The sequence below is a fragment of the Cydia strobilella genome, chromosome 8 (assembly GCF_947568885.1).
Source record: "Cydia strobilella chromosome 8, ilCydStro3.1, whole genome shotgun sequence".
In the NCBI taxonomy this organism is placed as follows: Eukaryota; Metazoa; Arthropoda; class Insecta; order Lepidoptera; family Tortricidae; genus Cydia; species Cydia strobilella.
The window spans coordinates 4,136,051-4,154,936 of record NC_086048.1 but is presented as its reverse complement, the minus strand read 5'-3'; the positions used below and the strand labels follow the sequence as shown (position 1 = coordinate 4,154,936).

The window sequence follows — 18,886 nt, the reverse complement described above, 5'->3', positions numbered from 1 at the left end:
CTTTAAAAAAGTAATATATATGAAATTAATGGTAATGTTATGAAAAATCTATGACAAAAAGCCGACCAACATTTGATGTAGGTACACTCGACTTATTTGAATTTACGTAATCTTGGGGCATGGTAGTGCTTCCGCCAAGACAAATGCATATTCGGTTTCCGCCATTACCAATTTTATAGTGAAAGGATCAATTAAGAGTCCTGTTTAAGGATTAAGAGTCCTAGTTTGCTAGCAAAACTATTAGAAAAAAATTGATTACCATATTTATTTTTCCGCAGAAATAATCACCAGGGGTTTTGTATACGGTATATCTAATAAATATTCTCGAATAGCATGCTTTGTATTCCCATTTTACTTCTTTCACTGTCAAATCGGTTAAGGGCCTCATACTTACTGTCCGCGCGCGAATTCCGTGCACGGCTAAGGAATGTTAGGAATGTTGGGCGTCAATGGCGTCATGACAGAGTAGTGTCATTTTGTACGTACGGGCGCGGCGCACACCCTCCCACTTCCTCGACCTCCGAATGCACGGAATTGGCGCGCGGACAGTATTACTTCTGATGATTTTTAATCTTAAAGACAAATGCTTATAAAATTATACTAACAACACAAACAATCCCCCCTATTACAAGAGAAAGCCCAGGCTTTCTCCAATCCGCAGAGCTGGTTTTACACTTGGTCTGTTTAGAGGGCAGCGGGTAGGGGACGGTCTTGTTCATCATCCAGTAGTAGACGTCGGTGAGGCCCTGCGCCTTCAGCTCGGGACCGACCACGTCGCGGATCCGCTTGTTGTAGTTATTCAACCAGGTTAGCTGGACAAATGGACACATTGTTTAAAAACACCGGCCAAGTGCGAGTAGGACTCGCGCACCGAGGGTTCCGTACTTTTTATTATTTGTTGTTATAGCGGCAATAGAAATACATCATCTGTGAAAATTTCAACTGTCTAGCTATCACGGTTCATGAGATACAGCCTGGTGACAGACGGATAGCGGAGTCTTAGTAATCCCTATTACGGGACCCTCCCGTTTTTACCCTTTGGGTACGGAACCCTAAAAACCAAAACTTATTTAAACATTTTAAAACCTAATCAATTGTTTTTCTCTACACTTAGGTTTACACTAGTGCTGATTGCTGAGATACTGGATTTAGCAAACAAAATTTTTTCGGTGATCTCACCGCATCTGTATATCCTACCATCACATGTTCCGTAAAAGAAATATTCAAAGATAATATTTTTTTCATAAATTATTTATCGAATCAAATGAAGCCTGTACTAACCTCATACTCTGTGAGCATGGACGTCTCGATAAGGTTTCGCTCGAACGGCACCAAAGTAGCCTCAGTGAAGTACAAGTATTCGTTGGACTTGGCTCCCACTTCCAGTATGTTCCCCAGACAGATCCCGAACTTGCCCGGCTCGTACCATGCGGGCTCTGGAAGCATTCAATACAAGGTTTAACCAAGGAACAAACAATAACAACATAAACAAAACAACTGTAGTGGATGTACACAGTTGAAGAATATCAAATCAAAAATCATTTATCAGGAAACCATAGCCACACCACCAATATAGGTAAATATATTCTAGTTGGCTGCAGCTTGAGCGTATCCAGTGTCATATGTTTTATTCATTCATGGAGTCTTGTGTATAAGCTTTAGAAATAAGTTTACACTTTATTATGATGATGATGTATTCCTGTTATGTCTCATTAGGTACAGAGGGCTCGCAGAAGAATGTTCAATTTGTCACGATCCTGAGCGGTTACTTCTATACCTATAGCTCTTTTCACTCGAGACCAGTTGAGCCAACTTCCTTCTCAATTGAACGCCTCCATGTAGTGCCAAGTCGCTCCGCCCGTCTGCTGCCAGTTGATCGCCAGCGGAGACCCTGCTTGGACAGGTAGTTGTCCGGTCTACGGAGCGCGTGTTTGGACACCAACGCCAAATTATTACAAGGATTTCCTGTCCTATATCGTTTTCTGGTCAGTCATCTGCCACACTACACAAATTTTTTTTAACAGATAATTGTTATAATAATAATATAATATAATAATAATAATAATATTGTTTATTTCAAGTTTTAAACTCATACAGTAAAATAAAATAAGGTAACATAAAACTTAAAAATACAATACAATACAATGATGCGGAAGCTATAAATAGATCCTTTGTTAAATTATACCTTAAATAAGTACATAATTATTATTTACCATTTTGGTTCAGGTGCACGGCCGTCCAGTGTTTTAGGATGTTATTGCTCGGGTTTACAGTAAACAGCGCCAGAATATCATTTTGCTGCGAGTTTTGCCATACGTTTGCCCAGACCGAAGCTATGCGGGACCTCATGATTGCATAAAAATCAGGTACTCCCGCATTAGCAAACATGGTCTTAGCACTGCAGTAACGAGGTTGTTTCATGAGTATTCTGAACGCATCGTTATACTGAACCCGAAGCGCGTTATATGAGCGTTTGGTGTAGTTACACCAAAGTGAGCATGTATAAAAGCACTGACAGAATGCCCTAAACAAAGTAATTTTTACGTCAGTGGTGCACTTGGAGAATCTTCGCGACAGCATGTTACAGCGGACCGCGAGCGCGCGGCGCTCTCGCTCCATGTCCATGTCGTCGCGAAGGTTCTCCGTTAGAAAATGGCCTAAGTACTTGAAAGATGCTACGACCCGAACCGGTGAACCATTCAAATAAACTGGCGGAACTACCTCCGGACCCTTGCCGTATCTGAAAACGAGCAGTTCTGTTTTTAAAATATTATATTTTAGATAATGCTGTTTTGAGAATGTTTCGCAGATAGTAAGCAATTTTTGGATACCCTGGCTTGAGGGGCTGAGAAGCACCATATCATCGGCATAGCTCAGGTTGTTAACGCATATGTTAGCAACATGGCAACCCGTCCTGGTACCTCTCAGCTCCTCAATCAGACCATTAACGTAGAGGCAAAATAGGTCCGGAGAAGTTATGCCCCCTTGACGTACACCACACTCTAGCCTATAATCGTTAGAGAGGGTATCGCCCCATTTCACGTTGTTTGTTTGGTTTTCGTACCAATACCTAAGAACATTGACCGTGTCTACCGGCACGTTTGATCCCAAGAGCTTAGTCCACAGTAGTTCGTAATTTACTAGGTCGAAGGCACGGCTCAGGTCTAGAAAACATGCATACACAGATGTATGTTTACTGATGTAGTAGTTAACTACCGTTTTGAGACTAAGTATCGCGGACTCGGTCGATAGGCCGGCACGAAAACCAAACTGCGCGTCATTCAACCTTATGTTTTTCGTCAGTTCGGGCTGCAACAACCTCTCAAGCACTTTACCAATTATTGTGCCCAGGGATATTGGCCTATAATTTTTCAGGTCAGACAGATCACCGCTTTTATTTTTGACTATAGGGACCACTATAGTTTTCATTAGTGCTTCAGGTAGGTAGCTAAACTGGATACACAGATTAAATAAGATAGCCAGTACTCTCGGCATTTCATCGCTAGCATATAGTAAATGCTCCACGCTCAACCCGTCGTGTCCCGGAGACTTGCCTCTCTTCATACGTTTAACAACATCCGCGACATCCTTTGGAGTAAACTGACTCATCTCGGTTGGAGCAGGGGAGGTCCCCCGGACAGGGCGGGGGGGAGCGGGCGCATTGTCGACGTCGGATGGCGGGTCTACTTTAAAGTGACGCGCAAACTGGTTGGCTATTTCTTTAGGGTCATTGATGTTATTTATACTTAAAGGCAGTTTTGACTTATAATCTAAAGCTTTAGTATTTTTCCAAAATTTCGAAAAATTGTTACATTTTCTATTTAAAGCTAAAATATTCATTTTAATTGACTCTTCATTATCCTGACACCATTTTAATTTATATTTGAAAACTTTCCTACTTTCTGTCATGCTATTATAAACGTCACCCGAGCGCGGTTTCCCGCAGTCTACCCAGTGATTAAAATACATTCTAGCGATAAGATGGCTATGTTTGACGTGGTAGTTCCACCCGGCGATCTGTCTGCCCTTTTTCCGTGCACCTGCTCGCGAACAGTAGCTTACGGTAGCAGCGGTCTGCATAATATCGATAATATTGTTATATAATTCGGAAATCATTACTGTACTATCTAAATTCTGTCCATTTTTACAATAGTCAATGCGTTTTAAATGTTCATAACAATATTTACCATATTTATTTATTTGTTCTATGTCCCTTTGACCCCACAATATACTTTTTAGACCATTTACATTATGTGTAGCCGCCGTAGTGTTACATATAATTTTTAAGTTTAGGCGAATGAATAACGGAAAATGATCTGACCAGGAAACATCATTACCTACCCAAACAGATTGTATCGTCCTCCATGCGGCCGTAGTGGTTACGCAATGGTCCAACCACCGACGAGAGCCATTCGCTTCGCTTAAATACGTATAGGTATCGGAGTTGACACCTAGGATATTTATGTCCGCACATTCCCATTGCTGCTCAGAACAAAAGTCGCTTAACTCCCGTCCAAAGGCAGCACTGGGATGAGCGTTGAAATCGCCTATGATATAAGCAGCCGCGACATCACTCTCCTCGATGGCTGCACTTACATTGGCCAAGCAGCTCGTGAAATCCATTAAGTTATCATGACTGTCGCAGGGCATATACACATTAAAAATACTAAAACTTATACTACTATAATCAATTTTTATTGCCAATATCCTATCGTTGTCGCACTCTATTCTTGTTACGTTGGAGAAAACCGACGTTCGCCATAATATAGCCAAGCCGCCGTACGGCCGTCCGCGCAGTACCCCGGCCGACGTGTCCACGGAAGTGGTAGCACAGCCGCTGAACTTGTCATCGATGTTGTGCACAAGGCTCAGGTCGTGTCCCAGGAGCCAAGTCTCTTGTAACAAGACGATATCGGCATCACGACAAAGTTGACGAACATGCCCAATGGATCTCTTTAGAGACCTACAGTTAAACGAAACCATTACGATTCCGTTCGGCGTATTAAATTGATTTTGTAAATTATTCATAAATATATAGTTAAATGAGCATTCTAGGCAGCGCGCACTGGCCGTTCCACAAATAATCTGTATTTCACCTGCGAGGGCCAAAAGTCACTTGACAGGAAAGTCGATACTTTACTCCTAGGTATTATCACTTTAAACGAATTAAAACTGGTTTCCCATTTAGCAACTAACAACTGGACGTTGATACATGATTCACCCATTTCGTGTATATGCGCCTTTATATCATCGATAGTTGTAGACTTTTTTAACCTCGATACGTAAACAGCTGACGTTAGGTCTGCAGCCTGTATCTTGCAGGTATTCTGGGACGTTCCACAGAGGTTCCGTTTTTTATTACGTTTTTTCTTTTCAACTAGCGTAAAATCTGACTCAGTTTCAATGGACTCAGTTTCAATAGTGACACGGTCGGTTTTTGCTTGCGCCGCTGCGATATCGCGGTAGGTCGGATTACGCACGGGTGACTGTTGCTTATTGCTAATGTTATTGTCGGTTATGTTCTTTAGAAAATTTAGAAGTTTATAGTTATATAAATTCCACACTTTTATGAATAATGTCCTGTCTGCCGTCTTGAGTTGGTTAGAGCAGCTCTACCCCATATTTCATTGTGACTTGATACTAACCGACTGTGATAAAGTATCCTTCCGCCAATGTGTAAAGGTTCTTGTCTTGTCTATAGTCGATGACTACGGGGTCTGTAATAAACAAAATTAAAAATTACCATACCAGAAGGGGGTGATTTGGGGGTGAGTCTCTTATATTTAGTTTTATGTTCTGTTTCGTGTTAGCATAAGTTTTTTTACTTGCTTTTTTTTTTGTAACTAGAGATGAATGTTACATTACAAGAAATAAAAAATAATTAAAAATATATAAGTTCAAAAACTAAAACCCGAGTACCGAAATCTTGCACTCAAAATGTATGAAAGAAGCAAATATTCTTATATGAAATTTTCATGCAGAAAACATTATAATAATTAACGACACATCTAGTGCGCCCCGTACGCGCTTCGCTCTACTGGTTTAGTAAGTGTCTTCGGCCGACATTCTTGTTAAGTGGACGCCCGTCATTGGAGCACTCGTAGCCAGGGGCGTAGCTAGAGGATATGGCGCCCGGGGCAGTCACCAAATTGCTCCCCCTGATGACTGACAAAAGTTTCCCTGCTGCTGCCTTTTGCCCATTTTGGCGCCCCCCCTTGGATGGCGCCCGGGGCACTTGCCCCCCCAGCCCCCCCCTAGTTACGCCACTGCTCGTAGCCCACCCCGTACGTCGGGCTTCGCCCGATTTTTTGACTTGAGGACGCCCATTGAAGTGCAAACTATCTCAGCCTACCTTCTTTTCGATGGTTGGCCGCACCAACACCGTAGCCCGTTGGCCGCAGGTAGTCCTGCCTGGTCGCCCACAGAGGCGCGCGCGCGATGGGGTCGGCGTGCGCCGCCGGCAGCGCCGCCGGCGGCTGCAAGGTTGATAGAGCCGCGAGCGAGCGGAGAACTGTTGTGTAGGCGCGTTTTTCGCTTAGCTTCGGGTTGCCGTAGTGGAGTGTGCGGGTCACTAAGGTTGTGCCCTCTGGGAATAGAACGACGTATTTTCTATTATGTACTTAGTGCCATGCATTTATTTGTATTTTCAGTCGTATTTTGTCTACAAAACTGTTGAGTTTGTTTGTACACTGACCGGTTGGGTAGTAAAATTATGTGGAAATCGAAAAGGAAATGTTAGCTATAATTTGGGCAATGGACTGTATACAGACCATACTATATATAGACCGTATATATACTATTGTGAATGGTATAGGTAATACATCAAAAGCCGTGAGAAAAAACCAGGCATCGTAAACTGCGAGCGAAATCCATTGAAGTACCTAGGGTTGTAACTGGTTGTCATACGTCATTTCAATGGATTTCGCTCGCAGTTTACGATGCCTGGTAATAATAGAGGCAGTTGATAATAGTGTTGTTACCTATGTACTGTCCGCCGGACTGTATCACAAGCGTAGTATTGCTGAACACTTGTCGGTTAGATTGCAACGTGGCGCGGTAGTCAGGATCGGCGCCGCTCGCGCCGAACGCAATGCGCGTGCGCATCGCCGGACCCACGTAGTTAGCCTGCGTGGCGCGTGTGACATCGACCTTCATGGCTACAGAGATCTCGGACTGGCCCTTTACCTACAGTAAGAATGTAGCGGTGTTATGTTAGGATATAAATTTCCGTAAATAGGAAAAGGAATATCAATAATACCAGACTTGCCAGAGCAGTAATACCTATATTATTTTTTTAATCAACTCCAAGATTTAGGAGTTAGGAAAAGATTCTTCTCTAGGGATTTTTTAAAGCATTTTTCGGAGAGGGATGTGCCGATTTGGAAAAATTCTTTATTGCTTGCGACACCTAAGTATAGTGATTTGTGTATTTTTTTCGAAAACCGACATGATGTAAAGCGGAACTGCTGATAAAGTTAGACAATAAAATTATGGCATACTCTTTTGTGAAGTTGGTTCTTTTCGTAAATGAATTGTTTCAAAGGTTGGCACTATTGAGGTAACTTAAATTCTGTGAAACCATACCATTCCCTGCAGATAACTGATCAGCGTGCACATCGCAACAGCATCTCTCAAATGCGCCTTCCTCATACACTTTACTTCGGCGTTCGTCTTCTGTGCCTTCAGGTATGTAATTGGCGACATCACGTAGAAGCCACGCGCCCGCGGCACGCTCTGGGCTATAGCGGCCGAGGCGCCTTTCTGGAACGTTCCTCCGGAGGGGATGAGGACCTTGGCGTCGGTGATGCGGCGGAGGTCCGTGTAGATCATGGAGTAGTCTTTTATGCTGAAAAAACGTGATGCTTCAATTCGTTACAAAATAGTTATTTGTTTTACAAGGGTGAAAAGTTGTTGTTTAACTTCTCGTGTTAATATTGATACCCAAGCAAGCGAAAGCTTCCAAAATGGATCACGAGCGTAGCAGTGGAATCTTGAACGTTGCGAGGGTTTTAAACAAACTTTGCAATCGAATGAAACACAACAATTTTCACCACACCAACGCGAGGAACATAGGTAGGTACTATAAGTAACTATAAAACATTACAAATCAAATCGAAATGAACGTTATTAAATATTTATCATTGAAATAATTAAATACCTACTTAAAAGTCAATTTCACCAGCCAACATGAGGAGGCAACTCAAAATTTGCATCAATTTACTTTGCAACTCTTGTGAATAAAATGCATCTCACGCATAAATTTTTGAAGAATGAAAAAATCCTTTATTTTTCAGTGAAGCACGAGATAAAGCTGACAGATATGATGTCTTGGCCGTGAAATTGAACTTTACAACAAAACCGCTTAATTCTTATAGTCACAATGCACAAGTTGCACAACACTTCGTTTAAAAACATTCACATATTTAACATCCATTTCAGCAAATAGCAGACACGGTGCAGTTTTTGGCACATGAGCATGACACATTTAGCGTATCTAGGTAAATATTGGATCACGACGACGCTTATTATTATTATCGACACGTTTTTCGAGCTTAACTATGGAACAGACATTGTGCAATGTACAGCCGCACCATTATATTGGACGGTATAACATTTAGATAACATATATAATTATATTCCATCGCATTTAGCCCGCCACAGATATAAAGCACGTTATAGTATTACGAACTTTGTATGACAGCCGTTTCTTACACACTCGTTCACTGTCCAATATGAATCCCAGGCGTACGTCCTGAGCAATGGTAAGAAAAGGTTAATTTAAAAGGTTTTCGGGATCAACTTTTCACATCACAATTTCAATTGAAATTATTGAGTATTGGTGGAAAGCAGTAGTCAAATCCGTTACATTTTAATCGTCAATCCGGGAAACGGGAGACATCGCACTAATATTTCAGCCTCTTAAAAGTTTCAAGTTAGCTTGGCAATTATTACGAAATAAAGAGGCAAGGAGAGGAGGGGGAGACCAAGGAGAACATACATAGATCAAGTAAAGGATAAACTCAACGTCGTGTCGTATCAGGCTGTCAAGGAGAAGGCAGAGGACCGACACACATGGAAATCGCTCCACCGACAAGAGTCTAACTTAAATATATGATGATGATGAAATGACATTGCTGATACAGACTACTCTGCTTGAAGAAAAACCAGAATATAAGCCCAACAAATACAAGTGAAGAGACAAACCTGGTACAATTGTTGTTATGAACCGGGCAGTTGTAGACCGCCAGCGCCTCACGCACCGGCATGGACAGCTTGCCCTGGGGCACGTACACCTTCAGGTCCCTGCCAAAAAGAATAAGAGTTCATGCCTAAACGTAAAGAAGTGACGAGAAATGCTGGGGTTCTTCAAAAAATGAATGTACAGGTTTTTAAAGTATCGGCAACGCACACGTAACACTGAAGTTGCAGGCGTCCGTCGTGCTCTCTCTACTCTTGATAAACGTTTCCCATTTAGACACAGTACCGGAATTCAGAATTCCCATTTATTAGCATACAACTCTGGAATCGTTACCCACTCTCGGGCCGATGACTAATTGTCAATAGATATAGCTCCTATTAGCAACAGGGACGAAGGCCTTTAGCAGCGGTGCGTAATTGCAGATCCCGTCCGCTCACGTTAAGTAGCCAAGCTACATCGTCGAGAACCGTCACCATCATGTGACAAAATAACAGAATTCCTAGCTACAAGGCTATGAACCTACCTAGTGCTAACAACGACGAAAGCCTTCAGCAGCGGTGCGTACGGCAGATCCCGTCCACGCACGTTCAGTAACCAGGCTACCTCGTCGAGAGCCGTTACCACCATGGCATCGGCCCCAAGTACGCGGAGCTCGTTACGCACGAATGATACTTTGTCTCGCCAACTGAGGCCTGGAGAAAAAAAATAAGCACCTAAGTGACTTCGCAGAAATAATGACAAACAATTTTATGACATTAAGAGATAGTATTAGATTCCGATTCCTCAAAAAAATCACAATTTTACGTGAAGTCGCAGTTTTACACGGCCATACATTGGCACTGCCAAAAGTGTCAAGTCAATGCATAATAACTTAGCGGGATTGGACTTTAGGTAATTGATATAAAGCTTCTGGAAAATTTCACAGGAAAATAAAGAAGGGATGTTTTCATTTAGGTAATGGAAAGTTTCGTTTTCCTTTCAGAAATGTGAGAAGCTTTCGGTTTTTAATTTTAGAAATTTCAGAAACCTTCGGCACATCATATTATCAAGGTAATAGTAAATTATATATTAATAGTAAACCTGTGCAATCGGTCTGATGCAAGCTAGCCACGATCCTCGAAGGCTCAGGTCTCCGTCGTTCCGGCTCCGTCTCCTCGTTCCACAGCTGGTCTATCAACGTCGGCACGTGGACCAGAGATATGCCGCTTGGTTGCAAGCCCGTGGCCAAGGCTGACCACTCGGTTATGGAGACGAGGCGCGCGTCGGCGCCGACGCGACCTGTGTGGCCGATGCGCGTCTGTAAAGTTAGATTTGTGTAAATTTCCTGTAGATAGCCAGAAAAGTAGCCACGAGTGAGATATCGTACAAGAAGGCTGGATTCGTTCTGAGGGTCGTGAGGTTTAAGTCTCACTGGTGTGAATTTTAGGTAATCATAGGTATTTTGTGCTGATAGTTCCACTTGAAAATCAAGCACATTATCCAAGCAAATACTTTGGGGGAAGTGTGTCAAGTTCCGGCGGTTCCGCTGCCCATTGCAGACATAATGTGCTCAAATTTCAAGTTACATTTTATAATATACCTACACGGTGTTGTTTTCAATTTTTCAGTATAAAACAAGGTCCAATGATTATGGAACTTAAGAGCTACGAATTTAATCCCCAAGTATGTTCAGCGAATATTAATAGTTTTGGAACGTTTGAATGAAACCATTATTAAATACCAGTGTTTTTTTTATGCTATAGCACTTTAGCTGCCTGATAATAATAGTTTGATTTGAGCCCCTTATCAGCAACTGACTATTAGTACATGACATTAGGGAAAGTAAAACAATAAAGTCTGTCGTGGGGTTATCGGGGTGACCATGGCCCGAGCGCAACCGTGACCCATTTAAATTGGCAATCAGATTTAGCGCGACCCTTTTCCGGATATAAAACGATGGGTTTAAATGTCACCCATCATAACAATTTAGTACAGTAGAGATGCTCGTGCTTTTAACGTGTTTAACAAAGTTGTAAGTGTAAGACTGGCGACACGATAGATGATACAAGCAAGTGAACGTACAGGACAAGTAGAATTAAATATATTTTATCATCCATGGTCTTCCAGACAGCGGGAAGAGACTCACCGCAATCCACTCTGCAATACTAGGCTGGCCAGAGTCATACGTCTATAACAACCCATGAGCAGGATATTAGCGAAGCCCTTGCTCATCCCACATCGCCGTTAGACACCCATACTGCCTCGTTTTATGCGAGAACTGCAGCCTTACCAGCCATCCCACTTATACTTAGGTAAAAAGATCTAAGGAGAGTCTCACCGCAATCCAGTCAGCGAACCTAGCCTGGCAGGAGCCGTCAGCATCTATAACTAGCCATGAGCAGGACAGCGAAGCTCGCGCTTTGCCTCTCTGGACACCCAGACTCGCCCGTAATGCTGATCTAAGACAAATTCTGTTGTCTTTGTCTAACCAGACATAGTAAGTCTTAGCGCAATTCACTCTGCGATGTTAGGCTGGCCGGAGTCATCAGCGTCTATAACCAGTCAAGAGCAGGACAGCGAAGCCACATCGCCACTTAAAACTGCCGTCTCGCCTTGTGCGAGGACTGCAGCCTGACAAGGCTGCTATCCTTGCTGCACAAGGCTGCAGGCGAATGTAATGGGACACCATTACACTCATATTATGTAACTACCTAATAAAAGGCTCACCGCAATCCACTCAGCGATATTAGGCTGGCCGGAGTCATCAGCATCTATAACCAGCCACGAGCAGGACAGCGAAGCCCTTGCTCTTCCCACATCACCACTAGATACCCAGACGGCCGCCTCGCCTTGTGCGAGGACTACAGCCGTGCCGGCACCGTCCCAGCCGCTAATGTATTGTAGGCGCCTTTCGTCCACTGGCGGTTCCTCGCTCTGTGAAACATTAGCGAGCATGAAACTTGAGAATAGTATGATTTATACTTTAGGGTCTTTAGGTACATGAGCGGACTCGTACTGATGTTATCAGGGCAAGTGACTGGAGGTTCGGCCAGTTACCAACTTGGCAAGTTTTTTGCAAGACAGCAAATTTTGAACCTACCTAGCACCCACATTTGTCACTCTTATTTACCACAAATTTACCACCCAAAACAATACGTACCAAATGCTCATCGCTGTAGAACACCAGGAACGCATCAAAGAAGTTGCTCATCTGCGTATACATTGTATCCCTCATCGCTCTCCTTAACCGTTGGAGCGGACTCGTGCTGACGTCATCAGGGCACGTGATGGAGGGTTGCTGGTTCTCGGTAGGGGCGGGGGGTAGAGTGGGTAGCGTTAGTGCGGGGGTCGTGGTCGTCACGTTGGGGGTACGGAGCGCGTGACATGCTGAAAATTAAAATAAATATTAAAAATATTGTGGGATTTGTGGGGCAATTACTGAGCAGTGTGTAACAAGTACAGTGGGTATAATCTCAATTTATAATATTATAGTAAAAAATACACAATAGACATATTTGAATAGCAAATGAGCGGCATGAACGCGTCAAAAGCATCTACACTACCATTCTCTAATGGCTCAATATGTAGAGTAGAACAATACATATATCACTTTAGAACAGATTAGACAGTAGGTACATGATAGATACTAGGATATAATATCCGATACTATTGATGCTGAATGTAACATTGTCGTCAACCTTTTATAAACAAAATAACAATATGGAGGTAATGCGGCTTGCAATTGCAGTTCATGCAGCGTTCGAACGCGGCCTGAAGCTCTATTTATTTATTGCTTAGGTACTAACACATAATTACTTCATTAGACACTTAAAAACATATTACATACACATATTTTACACACACAAGTGAATTATTCTAAACTAAACTAAACTACGAATTAAATATAAAAAAGTAATTGTGTGGTTTTATAAAACCACGATGCAAGTGAAACTTTTTTTTTTGGATTTTAAGCATTTAACTGAAAATTTTCGGAAAATTATTCCAATCCATTACAATCGCGTTTTTAATCTTAACTTAATAAATATCCTCTTTAATTATCTTACAAAACTGAACTGTGCTTACTTATGGCACAAATGGAACTGGTGCCGGTAGTACTATTAGTTATTCTGTGCTGGTGCGAGTCACCAGTATGCCGATGTGGAGCACCCGAGCAGACCGTACACCACACGGTATTTGATTGTCCTCTAACCAGATACCATGGGCAGGTGGAGGAATTCACCACCTTAACCAAGGAAGCGGTACAATCTGTAAATCTCTGAAGTAGAGTAACACAAAAAGCCATACGAAAAAAAATAATCTTACAAAAGCTTGCCCAACGCCAATGTAGGTAATTCAGCTACTAAACACGAAATGGCGCTGTAATTAATTAAATAATTAATGTAATCGAATCGCTTATCAAGGACTAGAGAAACCGGTATAAGTAGCTCTCCGATTACGCATAGGTTGTTAAGATCACACGGTCACGTTACACTGGGGTTTTCGAGATGTCTACACGCTTGCGAGTAGCCAACCGGTTGGAATTGTTTGACAGAATCATGACGGCGATGACGTCCATGACGTTTGAAAACAAAAATTTGTCCCCGACTGTAAACTTCCTATTATGATATGAGTATTGGCAATTAACCGTAGAATTTGAAAGATTAAATACGGCGAGGTATTTAAGGTTAATAAGGTCTACTGTCCTAAAAAAATTGTATTAAATTACAAGCGAATATCAGCCTTCGTGAATTAAGTATTGTAACCGTAGTCCGATAATGAAGCTTATTTTAAAGACGAACTTGTAAGTACCAGAAATAAAGTAGAATTTTACTAATGCTGTAATTCTGTAATGCGACATGCTATCAGAGACAGACCAAAAAATTTGAGGCGACAGTATAAAAGTTTCACTTTAAAAACCTCACCAAAGTCTCCTGTATCTAGGTGCTCTGGAATGATCCCAAAGATGCTGGCGGCGTTGCCCCTGCACCGCCAGACATAAACGTTGGGCAAAGAAAGAGCCTGCTCTGTCGTCGCCCGCGATACCTATTATTCGGACCGACACTTCTTTTATGTTTTTTTTGTGTCAGTCGACCATGGGCCCAGTGTTTCTATTGCAAGCGCCGCAAACTCGTACTCGTTCATTAGGAAAGCGTAATATTTGCGGCCCTTGAGAGTCTGGTCCGCGGCGGTCCCGGGCTTCCGACCCGACCCTTCTGCGTGGGACGAGGCCAGCGTATCGACGCAGGTAGCGTCCCACGCTAAAGGACGGCCAAGGCTCCAAGGAACCAGAACCCTTTTGTTAACACCATGCGTATTATTGTCATTGTTACAGTTACACAACCAAATAATACATGGGGTAGTCTCGCTTTGAATGCGCGACATTGCCGTCCCCCTCATTAACTCTATAAAAAGCCCCTCAAGAAGGAGAAAGCGGCTAGCGACAGCGGCGTTCCCGGCGCGGGAATCTACCAGGGCAACATAAAACAAGCGAAGCGCACCAAGACGAAAGCTCCTCTAAAGCTCGCGCGAGCGACAAGGATAACAACGGGCACGACTTTCCCTCTCGCTCTCGCTCTGGGTGATCCTTTTTTTGCTCCCCTTGCGTTAGGCATTAGGGGCGTAGCCGCGTCAATTCAAAACAAATTTATGAGGTTCTCTTCTGAGTTTTTACTCAATGTATAGGTAGCTACAGATATCCTTGCCTTAACAAAAATAAATAAATTTTATCACAATCATAAAATTCATAAATATCCTTCACCAATCAAATGCAATGGGATGAAAGTTCATTGCCCGATGAGGTACCCAAGGGATGTGAATTCTATTGGAATGACGTCAACAAGTAGCAGGACATCAGAGGTTGTAAGGAGTCCTTTCTTCCTTACATCGTAAGTTTAGTAAGGGGCAATCCTCCCACGCGCCTTGAAACCATCGAGGTGACGTCGGCATACACTAAGGCAACATAAAAGAAAAGATACCATTTTGGAATTTTAACAAAGGATATCGGCACTACTTTGAAAAAATCTCGTATCTCATACTACAAGTTGAAAGGCAGTAACTCCGTATGGATCCCATACATAGATATCACATTTTTCTTATGATTGACAGAACAAGATACGAGTTTTTTTTTTCAAAGTAGTGCCGACATGCAATTGTCGTTGTCGCATCTCGGCATCAATATCAATATGTAAATACCTACGTATATAACATAAAAATCCATACATAAATGATAAATAACATGTAACTTTATCATAAAATTCATAAAGATACCCCCTAACTGCGTCATTTATTAAAAAAATAAAAGAAGAAATCTGTGGGCCCTCAGGTCCGACGGTATTCCCAAAGGGACGAAATATCCTGCAAGTTACCAAGGCATCATATTAACGTAAGAGGCTGTTAGTCCTGCCTCAAGGATACTCAAGGATACGGCCAACGACCGCCGACCGCCCCTTCGACATCGCAAATATCGCAATGCACGCACAATACAATAATAATACAAAGGCCGTATGTGCATTTAAAACTGGTGCGGAGGTAGGACGTTTCGAAAGTTACAATGCAATGCACGCACAATACAATAAAAACACAAAAGCCGTATGAACATACATAACTGGTACGGAGATAGGACTTTGTGAAGGTTAGAGTGCAGTGAGTCATGAGAGTGAGACGGAGAATGTTGCAATTACGCGAGGAGATAAATTATGTGACAGCGACCGCTGATTAACACACAAACTCACACAAGTGCATAATGCAATGCATTTATACGCTTGCAGCTGCCTTTTTCATTCCTTACTAGCGCGTAGCGACCCTACCCGGCTTCGCACGGTAGTTCAACTAATTTACACAAAACCTTTACAAATTATACATATAAACCTTCCTCTTGAATCACTCTATCTATTAAAAAAACCGCATCATTATCCGTTGCGTAGTTTCAAAGATCTAAGCATACATACCTCTATGTATGAAATTACAAGACCTCCTAACCCAAAGGAAAACTATAAGGTCCTTTAGCATAAGCGCTCTACATTACTTACATTAGTAAGGTATAGCGAGCTTCAAAATTGCATGGGCACATTATGAATGGAATTCATTCATAACGGGGTCGGTCATGCACTTTTGCAGCCGGTTGTATACAGTCAGCAAAGCACCCCTGCATATAAAAATGTATGTAGGATGCTAAGCTATTTAATAGTTACCTACACTAAACTAAAGAAACGATCCCTTAAGAGGCCGGTGTCGATTTTGGAGCAAAAATTTAAAATTGATAGATTTAGTCGTGGAAATTATACACATTTTGTTACGTAATATCTAAATAACAAGTATTCGTTTCTATTAGCACGTCTTCTCATCTTGCCTTTTAATAATGAGGTTGCGAGCGTGCGTCACCGGTAATATATGAAGAGAAGAGGCAGTTTTTAAAAATTCATCAAAAAATTATGGTGGTAAATTATACAAATTGATGTATAAGAATAGTTTCAGCAATTGTTGTAGATTGTTTAAGTATCAAAATTACGTTGAAATTAAGTCGATTTTCAGAGAAATTGTCACTTGTTTTGAACTAATTTCTGGAGAAAATTGAATTCGTTTAAATTTCATTTCCTCGAACTCTAAGTCATTTAACGAAAATGTAATCTGATAAAGGTCAAGTGCAGAATATGTGTAATACAAATTTACCATTTTTAGCAGTCCAAACTTTACGAAATTTACAAATAAGAGCTACAAAATCAGTCTTTTACGCGCGTTTACCTAAACGTCCATCAGAAGAACAATCATTACTATTAGTGTCCGTTTTAAAAAAAAATATCGGATAAAAGGCAAGGTGTGCTAATAGAAACCAGTACTTGTTATTTCAATTAGGTAACAAAAGGTGTACAATTTCACCGACTAAATCTATCAATTTTATATTTTTGCGACTAAAATCGACACCGGCCTCTTAAACCGCTGAACCGATTTAGTTCAAATTTGGCATAGAGGTAGTTTGAGTCCCGGGAAAGGACATAGGGTAGTTTTGATCCCAAAAGTCGTCCTTTAAGGGGGTGTAAAGGGGGGGTGGAAGCTTGTATGGGGTATCGATAAAAATCTGATTGGATAAAAAATAAGCTACCCAAATTACTAACTCTAAGCTACCCAAATTACTAACTCTACGCAGACGAAGTCGCGGGCAAAAGCTAGTTCTATCTACTATAAATGCTATAACCAATGGGGACCGTGCGCTTTGGAGTGTCTTTCTTGTGCCCTGAATCGGAAACATAAACATGTAGAAGAGAGTACAATCGAGGACATTCCTTACCACCTTAAGGGCAAATATCGTTTAAACGTCTTGCAGACGGTCAGACGATATCATAAAAGTGATGACCAATAGCATGGCACTTAAAAATGTAAGTCCTGAAAAAAAACGGGGAGCTCAATAAAGTTTATTGCCGTTCATTGTCTCTGTGACGGGCGGCATTTGCAAACTAAGACAAGGAATCCAAAATGCATTCTAATGAGGGCTATCGTTTTTTTGCTTACCAGTTGGCGCCTCTGTTGATGGTGGTCCAAAAGACTAAAGAACAGCTGTCAGTCATTGAAGTGACAAGTGCCATTTGACATTTCGAACTATGGAAAAGACCACCATCTACACTAGCGCCCATAGCGGCGAATTCATACGCGTTAGCCCTCATTGGGTATATTTATGGGGAGGCGAAGCTTATCCTAAACACTAACTAATAAACTGTCCTTACTACCTAGACTTCTAAATAGAAACTTTTCGGAAACTTCTCTCATTTTTGTATGAGGATCGAAATTTTCCATTTTCAAAATGAAAGTTTCTTTTATTTCCTGTATACGGTATAGATATTTACGGTAACTTTTCCAACTGTTTGGAAACTTTTTGCAATTTGGACATCAGTAGTCTTTAGTCAGTAGGTTAGAGAGAAATAGACCTGTACCGCTGGCTATATTTTGACCCCTAGGTTATAAAAATATTAAAGTCAATTCTGTTTTCGCTTATGAATACTTTGTTAAGATGTAAATCTTACATTTTGTTTTGTGTCATATATATAATTTGCTTTTCTAGTAATTTGTTATTTTGTGGTAATTATTTTTTATTTTGAATTATCTTGGAGAAAAAAATATTCGAGAGAACACATGTAACTGTGTTGCATTTAGGATAGTGTTTTTAGTGTGAAAACATAGTTTGTGTCAATTACGTCCACTGCAATCTGATACTATGTCATAATATTCTAAATGACACAAAAAAAAATTAGAGTTAAAAAAAATTACTTAAGTCGAATTTAATCGTTTAAATAGGTCCATTAAATGATTTTGTGTCTTATTAAGGCATAGCTTCATAAGATATTTGATGATTTTGTTGTAACAGGCTGTCACCGTTACAAAAGAATATTAAAGATATTAGAGTTTACATCTTATTAATTTGAAATGCAAGATAAATAAGATGTATGAATTTGTGTCACTTGCATCCACTGCATAAACAAATATTACAAAAATATTATTTGCGTTCAAACGAAGCTAGCGGGCGGTCTGAATGGGCAACGGAGGCCGTGCAGGGTGGGGCCGCGGCGTGACCTTGCCGTACGCAACGCATGTTTACTTCGCCTGTGCGCCAAATTAACGCAACTTATTCAAAGAAGTTACGCAAACAACACAACAACAAGCAACAAGCAAGCGAAGAATGCGTCGAATTATCTTTTACCTATTTAAAACTCATAGATA

The 18,886-nt window shown here is 41.4% G+C and overlaps 1 protein-coding gene across 1 annotated transcript in view; it reads right to left on the bottom strand.

Annotated features, from left to right (window-relative positions):
• Positions 1-557: 557 nt before the first annotated feature.
• Positions 558-18,886, bottom strand: part of LOC134743379 (xaa-Pro aminopeptidase 1) — a 54,663-nt gene continuing 36,334 nt past the window's right edge. The window contains exons 2-12 of the mRNA XM_063676771.1: positions 12,339-12,565; positions 11,906-12,112; positions 10,280-10,496; positions 9,723-9,891; positions 9,205-9,303; positions 7,585-7,846; positions 6,981-7,185; positions 6,353-6,586; positions 5,646-5,717; positions 1,282-1,436; positions 558-812 (exon numbers count right to left, since the gene is read on the bottom strand). Of these exons, the coding sequence (XP_063532841.1) occupies positions 588-812; positions 1,282-1,436; positions 5,646-5,717; positions 6,353-6,586; positions 6,981-7,185; positions 7,585-7,846; positions 9,205-9,303; positions 9,723-9,891; positions 10,280-10,496; positions 11,906-12,112; positions 12,339-12,565 (2,072 nt within the window). The 3' untranslated portion in view covers positions 558-587. The remainder of the gene's footprint in view (positions 813-1,281; positions 1,437-5,645; positions 5,718-6,352; positions 6,587-6,980; positions 7,186-7,584; positions 7,847-9,204; positions 9,304-9,722; positions 9,892-10,279; positions 10,497-11,905; positions 12,113-12,338; positions 12,566-18,886) is intronic.